At 47.6% G+C, this 11,694-nt stretch overlaps 1 protein-coding gene across 1 annotated transcript; it reads left to right on the forward strand.

The window, feature by feature from the left end:
* Positions 1-566: 566 nt before the first annotated feature.
* Positions 567-2,455, forward strand: LOC103637652 (GATA transcription factor 2). The gene is made up of 2 exons (XM_008660116.4): positions 567-1,352; positions 1,475-2,455. The coding sequence occupies exons 1-2, from the start codon at positions 960-962 to the stop codon at positions 2,165-2,167; spliced, it is 1,086 nt and encodes a 361-aa protein (XP_008658338.1). The 5' UTR covers positions 567-959; the 3' UTR covers positions 2,168-2,455.
* Positions 2,456-11,694: the final 9,239 nt, after the last annotated feature.

The raw sequence follows: 11,694 nt of genomic DNA on the forward strand, positions 1-11,694 counted from the left end.
GCGCCAATAAATCCAGGCCGCCGGAAACGGCGGTGACGACGACGACGACGGACGGACAGAGGAACTTGATCGACTACCATTCTGGGTGCGTGCGTGGCAGACCTTTTCCCCCCTGCCCTGCTGCTGCTGCTGCGTACGAAACAAATGCCCCTGCGAGGCGAGCAGCATTGATGATGCTTCGGCATCCACTTCCATGGACAGGCTACATACAGCTCATGGAGTCACGTGGTCTCGTGTGCATGCATTGCGGTTAAAGTAAGCGGATACTTTCTTTCTTTCTTTCCCCCTTCTCTTCCTCCATTTTTTTTCTTTAATAAAAGGGGAAAAAAAGTACTGGGACTGCTGCTACTGGTACAGGCAGCAGCCACAGCCAGTAGGTAACGGAATTATGCCAAGGGAGAGTGTGTGTGAATGAATGACTGCGTGCGAGACGAGTGGTGGTGGAGGATATGAATGCATGTGGGTGGGCACAGAGAGAGAAAGAGGAGAGGATGGGTGCACGTTAGGGCCTGCTGCCGTGCTGGGCTGCAGCTTCCTCGCGTAATCGCACCTCCCTGATGCTATCTTATGCACAGCTTTTGTCAAACATAGTTTTGTGTACGAATACACATGCACTGGCTCCACCTCTCTACTCCAATTACCTCTATATTAATTACTTGGCAACAACCCCTTCCTCTGTTACTGGAGCCCCCGATAGCTCAGCACTATTTCTTCCCCCTCCTCACGCCCCTTCCCCTCTCATCACTCCACTTCCACTCCAGTCCATACCCTCCAACTCTCTCTCCCCCTCCTCAGTCCTCTCTCACACACACACTCACTCTCGTCACCGAAGACTAGCAAGGCTAGCTACTAGCTCGTACTGGAACTAGCTCGTTTCAAGGAACTTGCCGCGTGCCAATTGCATAAGTACGTCGTACGGTTAGGCCTCCCTCAGTTATCTCTTGTACGTTGTGTTCGCGATGGCGTCGGAGTGGGAAATGGCCATGGGGGTGGAGCTCGGCATGGGAATGGGCACGTACCACTACCACCACAACGCCTCCAGCATCACCACCGCGCCGATGAGCAGCCACCACAGCGGCGGCGCCAGCTACTCCACGCCGCACCACCACCACTACTATGGGATGCCGCCCACGGGCGGCGCCGGCGACGCCATGCGCGTGGACGACCTTCTCGACCTCTCCACCGGCGCCGGCGCCGGCGCCCACGAGTTCTTCCCCACCGCGCCTGCGCCCGCGACCACTGACAAGGGGCACCACCACCCGGGAGCCATGGGTGAGCCGTCACCCACCGCCGCCAACTCGTCGGATCACCAGACGTCGCTCCTCTCCTTCGCCGATGAGTTCTACATACCCGTACGTACCAAACTAATATAAAATAAAAACGATCGTATTATCGCGCACCTGTGCATCTATCTACACCTACACATGCCATTAGAGATCGCTAAACTAACAATCGCGACGTAATAATGATTCAGAGCGAGGAAGCTGCCGAGCTGGAGTGGCTATCCAAGTTCGTGGACGACTCCTACTCGGACATGCCCAATTACTCGTCGGCGGCCGCGCACGCCGCAATGGCGGCGGCGGCAGCAGGCAACGGAGGAGGCGGCACCTCGGCCGGCCAAGACAGCTGCGTCACCGCGGCGCCAGCTGGCCGCGGCGCGCGTAGCAAGCGGTCCTCCCGCGCGCCCGCGGCGGCGGCGTGGCACTCCCTCGTGTCGCGCCCACCGTCGCAGCCGTCGCCATCCTCGTCGTCCTGCTCGTCTTCGGACTTCCCGTCGTCGTCCAACAGGCCAGCGCGCGGCAGGAAGAGCCCGGGGCCCGGCGGGGACGCGGTGGCGGGCTCGGACGGCGGCGTGCGGCGGTGCACGCACTGCGCGTCGGAGAAGACGCCGCAGTGGAGGACGGGGCCGCTGGGCCCCAAGACCCTGTGCAACGCGTGCGGCGTGCGCTTCAAGTCCGGGCGGCTCGTGCCCGAGTACCGCCCTGCGGCCAGCCCCACCTTCGTGCTCACGCAGCACTCCAACTCGCACCGCAAGGTCATGGAGCTGCGCCGCCAGAAGGAGCTCATCCTCATCCGCGGAAGCCACCGCGACGCCGCCGCGGCTGCAGGAGCAGGATCCGCCGGGCCGAGGCCGGAGCTCATGTTCCGCGACTACGGCGTGTGTTAGTTAGCTGCGGCACTGAGGAAGCTCGATCGCGTCGTGCTTGTGCATTGCATGCGTGGGAGCTTCTTTAGATCCGCCTCTTGCGAAATTCTGCCGCGTTTCTTTTCCTCCTTTCTTTCCCTTCCGATCCCTGCGTATTCCAGACATTTTCGTTTTTTCTTTTGTTAATTATTACATTGTTGGTACGACCTACCTCCTCCCTGCTTCTTCTAAGTTCTAATGAGAGAGCAATGAATTCTGTTGGTACAAATTGTGGTCGTTTTGTGAGTAATCATGCTCCTAAACCCATCATGTATCGAGTACACGAATGCCCATGACTGTGATTTAGCAAGGGTTCCGTCCGTACTACCCCAACACTGAGTACGACGCGTGCGCGCGTGCCGTCTTCTTTAGTTGGGTGACGGATCCTCAACGATTTTCAAAGAAAACGAAACAAACCATGTAAATACTTTGAATGTTCATCGTCAGTTTATTCGCTATTCAATCCTTCACTAAATATACAGTTATCGAAAACTGCCTTCACTACTACTGTCTGTTAATTTTGACCAGAGATTTTTTTTCCTTTGAGGTCTCAAGCTGCACGAAGTACTTTGCTCATTACTAGGTTGCAGCAGCTTTCTTTGTGGTTATTACTCCTACGGTCCTACTCCATGCTTCATTTTCCTGCACTGGTAGGTCTAAGCTTTTCACATCAGATGAAAAAAAAAACGAGAAATAGAGAACATGAGAATGGTGGGTGGGCCAGCACGTGACTTGGCCCTTTGGTGGCCTTTTTGGCAGGGGAAAGAGTGGGCAATGTTCCGGTCACGTGATAGTGCCTGCCCGCACCTCCCCCATGTTATTACTAGCATCTTTTTCTCGGCGTTAATTTCCTCCGTGGGGCTACACAAAAGGCAGGCCGACCTCCTTGTGTGGCCATGGAGTGTGTGTGCATGCGACCTCTGCCGACTTCCATGTGGCCCGTGGCCGTGGTGCCCGTATATTGTGCCGCTGCCGCTTTTGGGTGGACTGCTGTGTACGCCTGTAATGCCCGTACTAAACGTTCATGTTCCTTGTGCGTCTTGTGCGCACAATGTCGTAACTGCGTCTAGTTCTTTGATGGAGGATATAGGAAGGTATAAGAACATGGGTTAATCGGTACCTAGCTAATTTTAGTTTCAATTAGCTCTAGTATATTTAAATAAGAGGATTAATAGATGATCTAATTTATCGTGTAAGGCCCTCTTCGGTTAGGTTGGATCGAGGACAGAAACTATTCCACCTGATCAATATTTGTATAAATAAATTTATTATTCTAGCTGGAACAGTTTTAATGGAACCATTCCTAGTAAACAAACAAACCCTGAGTCTTTAACATGTCGTTAAACAACTAAGGACTTGATTAGTTTTTATAACTAACTAGGGCCCTGGTCGGTTTTACCTTATCTAAACATTACCTAGCTAAAGTATAGCTAACAGTAGAATATTTGGTTTCTTACTGCGAACACAAGGTTGACTTGTCTCTTGTGGTTTGAGTTAATGATTAGTGATTGTCAACAGGTAGCGCTTTGGTGTGAGTCTTGAACTAACCAGAGTACGAGTTATGTGTTACGCAACCATGTCTGTCGACATGTGGTGTGCAGTGTGGAGTACAGGTATGGTGGTCGACGACAAAGGTGAAGGGCATGCAAGCTCATGTCGATGGGCCAGGAGCGGTGAAGGATGAGCGCTGGGACTTGACCGAGAGACCAGAGAAGCTAGGTGACTAGCCGTGGTGGCTGACACCTGTGACACGCACTGGCGCGAGGACATGGCAGGGCGGATCGTGTCGTCGGTGCGGCTGAGGACTGGCAGGACACGTGTCTAGGACGTGGGTGACACACATGCAGTGTGATACTTACGACGATTTGGTGGTTGAGCCTCAATACCACCCAGCGCTACAGACGACGAGTTTTCGACTGAGTTTGGACCTCAAAACTCGACGGTGCAGTTTCAGCGAGAATCGAGGGTGGCATGTGCTGTGTGATATCCTGGCCCCAGTGGATGGTGATATCCTGGCCCAAGGTTTAATAAAATTAATAGAGTACTCATACCAACAAGGTGCATCTTTTTTTTGAAAGTCTATCTCGAAAGAACCTTCAGGTTAAGCGTGCTTGGCTTGGAGCAATTTGGGATGGGTGACCGATCGAGAAGTTTTCTCGGGTGCGCACGAGTGAGGACAAAGTGCGCACAAAATACTCGTGTTGGTCTGTGAGGATGGTCTATAGTCCTAGAGGGCTGCTAGAAGTAAGTACTACCAGTCTAGGAGTGGACAGGGTGTTACAATTGGTATCAGAGCCGACCCTCGCGGTTTCACGGGCGTGTGTGGGCTAGGGGTTCAGTTATATGGCGCATGACGCATGTGGGCCCAGAGTGGTCACATGGCATGACATATGACGACACTAGACATATAGATGTGGCCAAGAGGGGAGGTTCCTAGCTTGAGGTTGACCAACGAGGACGTCGGTCTTTTTAGGGGGTGGATTTTGATATCCTGACCCTAGTGGATGGTGATATCCTGGCCCAAGGGCTTAATAGAATTAGTCATACCAACAAGGTGCATCTTCCTTTTTGGAAGCCTATCTCGAAAGAACCTACAGGTTAAGCGTGCTTGACTTAGAGCAATTTGGGATGGGTGACCGACCGAGAAGTTTTCTCGGGTGCGGATGAGTGAGGACAAACTGCGCACAAAAGACTCGTGTTGGTCTGTGGGGATGGTCTATGGTCCTAGAGGGCTGCCAGGATTAAGTACCACTGATACGGGAGTGGATGTGGTGTTACATGGTGTCATCGTGAAGGGTACGTCGAGAAAAGCAACTTCGTGTGGAGCGTGTGTCCGTCATATCAAAATCCTAGGAGTTGGTCCATTTTGCCCCTAGCGGAGTGAATAGGCTCTATGTACCTAGGGGTAATTTAGAAACAAACTGCATCTTCCTTTTTGGAAGCCTATCTCGAAAGAACCTTCAGGTTAAGCGTGCTTGGCTTGGAGCAATTTGGGATGGGTGACCGGCCGAGAAGTTTTCTCGGGTGCGCACGAGTTAGGACAAAGTGCGCACAAAAGACTCGTGTAGATCTATGGGGATGGTCTATGGTCCTAGAGGCCTGTCAAGAGTAAGTACCACATGTACGGGATTGGACGGGGTGTTACATGGTGTCATCGCGAAGGGTGCATCAAGATAAAGCAACTTCGTGTGGAGCGTGTGTCCATCAGATCAAAATCCTAGGAGTTGGTCCATTTTGTCCCCAGCGGAGTGGATAGGCTCTATGTACCTGTTGGGTCTATGCTTCGTCGCCGAAGGTCTTCAAGGGAGAAGCGGCTTAAAATGTGTGAGCAGGTATCTTCGGACTCGTATCAGAAAGGGAAAAGCTACAAAGGTTGACACAGCGCCGAAGCTGTGAAGCAGGAAAGCTTCGGCATGTTCGCAGAAAAGGGAACCGACTTAAAGATGAAAAGGCCATTTAGACCTCGGTAGAGTGCTATAGAGTTATCACCAAATGTAAAGGGCATGTATGTAATTTTGTATGGGTTGTACCCCGTGCCTATAAATAGGTGAACAGTACCCCCGTACTGTTCACGTTGACTTGGCATTTGCTTTTGCGTCACACTTGTATTTTCATCTCCTTTCAAGCCGAAGGTACATTTATAATTCGATATTATCTCTATTTCTCTATGATGAGATAATAAAGTTAAATAAATGATGTTATATGATTATTCGTGCTATCTTTTATGTTTTATATGCTTCGTCTTTCATTAATGTATACTGTGATGATGAAGGTTCGTCCTTCATGACCTTCGTCCGGAGATCGTTATATCCTAAGGGAAATAATGCCTCAAAGGACGAAGGACTTTATCGTTTAACATTCTCTGTGTTGCCTTGTTCTTAACTCATAGCATTTGAGATCAAGTCCCCAACATTGGCGCCCACCTCCGGTGAACTCACTTCCACTTTTTGAGCTGATGGCTTCGTTCAACGACCAAGCTGGAGCTGCTTCGGACCCGAAGCTGGTGCTCCCGATCACAGGTGGCTCGTCTTCAGAGCCAGCTAACAAGAAACAGAAGAAGGAAGCACAGAGAAGGGTACAGCATGTTGGGGTGCAAGGACCCTTCATTAAGTCAAGATGGTCTCACATTCCTATTACCTTCTCCCAAGAGGACCTTCAGCTCAAAGACTACCCACACAACGATGCCATGGTTATCTCTTGTGTTATCAAAGGATTTCTGGTCCACAATGTCTTGGTTGATACAGGCAGTGCAGCTGACATCATTTTTGCTAAGGCCTTCAGACAAATGCAAGAGCCAGAAGATAAGATTCATGATGCTACACATCCTCTCTGTGGTTTCGGAGGAAGACAGATCGTAGCACTGGGCAAGATTACCATGTCAGTGACCTTCGGGTTCATCAACAACACTAGAACTGAGCAAGTTGTGTTTGACATTGTTGACATGGAATACCCTTACAATGCAATTATTGGTCGTGGTACTCTCAATGCCTTCGAAGCAATCCTTCATCCTGCCTATCTTTGCATGAAGATACCTTCGGATCAGGGACCCATTGCTATCCATGGAAGTCAGGAAGCTGCAAGAAGAGCCGAAGGAAATTGGACTGACTCAAAAGCAATCCATAACATAGATGGAGCTGAAGCTTGTGAACAGTACAAATTCAGAAGGGAGAAAGCAGCTTCAGCAGATCAGCCGAAGCCTATGCTCTTATGTGAGGACATAGCAGAGCAGAAGGTGCTGTTAGGCTCTCAATTATCCGAAGAGCAGGAAAAAACCTTGATAAGGTTTTTGTTCAATAACAAAGATGTTTTTGCATGGTCAACCAATGATCTATGCGGAGTTAATAGGGATGTTATTGAGCACTCGCTCAATATCGATCCATCCTTCAGACCCAGAAAGCAAAGGCTTCGGAAAATGTCAGATGATAAGGCCGAAGGTGCTCGCAACGAAGTCAAAAGACTCCTCAGTGCAGGAGTTATTAGAGAAGTGAAGTACCCAGAATGGCTGGCTAACACTGTTATGGTAAAAAAGGCCAATGGCAAGTGGCGAATGTGCATCGATTTTACAGATCTTAACAAGGCTTGTCCGAAGGATGAATTCCCACTACCAAGGATAGACTCTTTAGTTGATGCAACAGCTTCGTCAGAGCTCATGAGTCTGTTAGACTGCTATTCAGGCTATCACCAAATTTGGATGAAGAAGGAAGATGAGCCGAAGACTAGCTTCATCACTCCAAGTGGCACATATTGCTATCTTCGGATGCCTGAGGGGCTCAAAAACGCTGCAGGAAGTTTCAGCCGAATGACTGCGAAGGTTCTTCAATCTCAAATAGGCAGAAATGTGCTAACTTATGTTGATGACATCATTGTCAAAAGCACGAAGCAGGAGAATCATATTGCTGATCTGCAGGAGACCTTTGCCAGTTTCAGGCAAGCTGGCTTAAAGTTAAATCCAGAAAAATGTGTCTTCGGAGTGAAGAAGGGGAAATTTCTTGGATGCTTGGTTTCAACAAAGGGAATTGAAGCCAATCCAAGTAAAATTGAAGCTATACTTCGGATGGAGCCACCAACTACAAAGAAGGGGGCTCAAAGATTGACAGGAAGATTGGCATCTCTCAATAGATTCATATCCAGATCAGCAGAGAGAAATTTACCATTCTTCGAAGTGCTGAAGTCGGCCGAAGTCTTTCAATGGGGACCAATCCAGCAGAAGGCTTTCGAAGAACTGAAACAGTATTTGATAGATCTAACAACATTGACTCCACCAATGCCAGGGGCTCCTTTATTATTATATGTGGCAGCTTCGCACTCAGCGGTAAGTGCAGCGCTTGTCCAGGAGAAGCTTGATGGTCAAGTCAAAAGGCAGGTCCCAATATATTTTGTTTCTGAGGTCCTTAGTTTATCAAAGAAAAATTATACAGAGTTGGAGAAGATACTGTATGCTGTTTTGATGGCCTCCAGGAAGCTTCGGCACTATTTTCAAGCTTACAACATAATTGTTCCTTCATCACAACCTCTGAAGGATATTATGAGGAACCGAGAAGCTACTGGAAGGATTGGAAAGTGGGCTGCAGAGCTCAATGAATTCTGTATTGAATATGTTCATAGATCTTCGATTCAGTCACAGGCACTGGCAGACTTTATTGCTGATTGGACGCCAGGGGCTCAGGAGGGGGAAATGAATACAGATAACGAAGCCTGGACAGTGTTTTGTGATGGATCTTGGGGAACCTTCGGAGCAGGAGCGGCTGTTGTGTTGGTTTCACCTTCCAAAGTCAAAACTTGTTATGCGGCAAAGCTTGATTTTAATTGCACAAATAACATTGCTGAATACGAAGCATTGATTCTAGGTCTTCGGAAGTTAAAAGCAATGGGAATCAGAAGAGCCATACTTAAAACTGATTCCCAGGTTGTTTCGGGTCATATTGACAAAAGTTGCAAAGCTAAGGATCCGAAGCTTGAAAAATATCTGGATATGGTTCGAAGAGTTGAAGCTTCCTTCGAAGGGTTTTCTGTCAAAAATATCCCTCGAGGACAAAATGAGCATGCTGATTTGCTAGCTAAGTCAGCAGCACAGGGGCTGCCTTTACCTTCGGATGTATTTTTCGAAACAGTAAAAGCACCTTCGGTGGAACTTCTTGAAAGAGCAGTTCTTAATATATCTCCCGTTTTTAGCGAAGATTGGAGAACCGAGATCATCTCTTACCTTCAGGGTAAATTTCTTTCAGATGACGAAGCTTATAACAAGAGGATAGAAGCAAGAGCTCGTCCATATGTCATGATAGAAGGGGAGTTGTATAAACATGGAGTTTGTGCTCCGCTGCTCAAATGCTTATCCAGAACCGAAGGTATAGAGTTGATGAAAGAAATACATGCAGGCCTGTGTGGATCTCACATCGGATCTAGGCCGTTACTCGGAAAAATTTTCCGTCAAGGGTTTTATTGGCCGAAGGCAGCTTCGGATGCAGCAGAATTGGTCCAAAAGTGCGAAGGTTGTCAGAAATGTGCAAGAGATCAAAAACAACCTTCGTCCTTGACACAGCTCATACAACCCACTTGGCCATTGCAAAGGTGGGGCCTTGACTTGTTAGGTCCGTTACCACCGGCCCAAGGGAACCTGAGATATGTTGTGGTAGCTGTGGAATATTTTTCTAAATGGATTGAGGCGAAGCCTTTAGCCACAATAACTTCGGCTACCGTCCAAAAGTTTTTCTGGCAGAATATTGTTTGTCGTTTCGGGGTGCCAAAGGCTATCACTGTGGACAATGGAACACAGTTTGACTCCGAAGCTTTCAGGGATTTCTGTGACCAAATTGGTACGAAGATCCATTTTGCATCAGTTAGACACCCGGAGTCAAATGGACTCGTTGAAAGAGCCAACGGCATTATAATGACAGGAATAATGAAGCTAATCTTCAATCAACCTAGAGGAAAATGGCCAGATCAGCTAACCAAAGTGGTGTGGAGCCACAACACGACAACATCAAGGTCTACAGGCTTCACTCCATTCAAGTTGTTATTCGGTGACGAAGCAATAACTCCAGAGGAAGCTAAAACCGGATCAATAAGGATAGTAGCTTCGGCAGAATCAGATTCCGAAGTTGCTTATTCTATAGAAAAAGATGCTTTAGAAGGGATCAGACTGCAAGCTGTAGAGAATATCAATAAATATCAAGCTGAAACAGTCAAATGGCGGGATAGAAAGGTTCGGCTAAAAAATATTGAGCCAGGGCACTTGGTGCTTCGGAGAGTGGCCAACCCGGAAACAGTGGGCAAATTGCAGTTGAAATGGGACGGGCCTTTCTTAGTAGCATCTTCGTCAAGACCTGGTTCATACAGATTGAAAGATATGGACGGCAATGACATTCCTAGGTCTTGGAATGCGGATGAGCTTCGGCGATATTATGTATAATTCGATGTAATTTTTCATATTTTTATTTTTTCTTTCATGGCACCCTTTTCCTTTCCAAAGGGGGAGAAAGGTTTTTAATGGGGCCAGCATATGTAATTTCCTTTTTTAGTCTTATAAGAGCAGAATCCCCCAAAGAATGTAAATGTAAAAGTTGGGAGCGCACCATCGAGTGCCAAAAGTAAAGGCAAAAAAGCTCCAAAGACGTTCCTAAGGGAATGCAGAGCTTACAGCGAAAAGTCAACGCTGATTCCGCCAAAAGTAAAGGCGAAGAAGCTCCAAAGTTGTTCCTAAGGGAATGCAGAGCTTACAGCGAAAAGTCAACGCTGATTCCGCCAAAAGTAAAGGCGAAGAAGCTCCAAAGTCGTTCCTAAGGGAATGCAGAGCTGAGGTGTGATTGTTTTTAAGAAAATAATGGCTATGAATATGGCTTCGGATACGTGTTTGGCCATTCATTTGCACATCACATTACATCATAGCATTTGCATTCATAAACATTCATCTAGGCATATGTAGGATAATCATCTTCATCGCATAAAATGGTTGCTTCGGCAAGAAGAGAAAAAAGAAAGGGAAAAAAGAGCTTCGTGCACAAAGAAGGGAAAATGTTGTTTTCCATGAAGGAGAACTTCGGAAAAAAGGAAAATGTTGTTTTCTATGCTTCGTTGCGTACGAAAAGAAGGGAAGGTGTTTTTTTTCGCCTTCGGCTCAAAAAAGGAAATTTCGTCCACATCAAAGCATTTCTCATACATCAGTGAAAGGTTAAGGATATATTACAAGGTATGAACAGCATACATTAAAAACAAGTTTTGTTTACATTCACAAAAGTTATCTCAAAAGTTTTTTAAGTACCGTCTGCAGTCTGCTATCTAAATCTCCAAGGAGCTTCGGCTTCGGCATTATTTTTGGTCATCAGCTTCGGCTTCGTCATCCTACATGAATAAGGTCGTTGGAAGTCAAAATCAAGTTTACAGAAAAATGTAAGCACAAGGTATGATTTCTTACTGGATCAAGGTGGCTACGAGCTTCGTCTCCAGCTTTCTCTCGACCACCTTTTGTCCATATCATTTTTACAAATCGATTCGAGATGCTTCGGGCGAGATCAGGGATGTCATCCAGGATTGATGGTGACAAAGTGAAATTTGGCCTGTTGACAATTTTCCCATGATCACAGCCAGCCTTCAGGAAGGCTGCAGCAGTCCCTCGGGAAGCCACCCAGGCACAGAAGTCGCCATGCCCAGCTATGACTTCGTCGAGCTCGTCAATCTCCCCCTCAATGTGTTCGAAGGTTTTTGGTAGATCTTCAGCTGAGGGGGTAAATTTTTCGCTGCTGGCTCCAACTGAGTGAAAAATCTTTCTTAGTCGTTGAATGCACTTGTTGCTAAATTCCAGGCATTTTTCTTGAAGATTTGTCAGTAGTTTTCTCAAATCCAAATTTTGCTGAGCTTCGGCTTCAAGTTTTGCATTGAGATCTTGTTTTTCTTGTTCGAATTGCTCAGACTGGCGGAGAAGCTTCGTGTTCAGTTCTGATATTTTTGCTTCAGCCTCCGCCAGTAAACCTTCGGCTGCCTGGAGCTCAAAGTTCTTCTTCTCAAAAGCATCT

The sequence above is a fragment of the Zea mays genome, chromosome 1 (assembly GCF_902167145.1).
Source record: "Zea mays cultivar B73 chromosome 1, Zm-B73-REFERENCE-NAM-5.0, whole genome shotgun sequence".
Lineage (NCBI taxonomy): Eukaryota > Viridiplantae > Streptophyta > Magnoliopsida > Poales > Poaceae > Zea > Zea mays.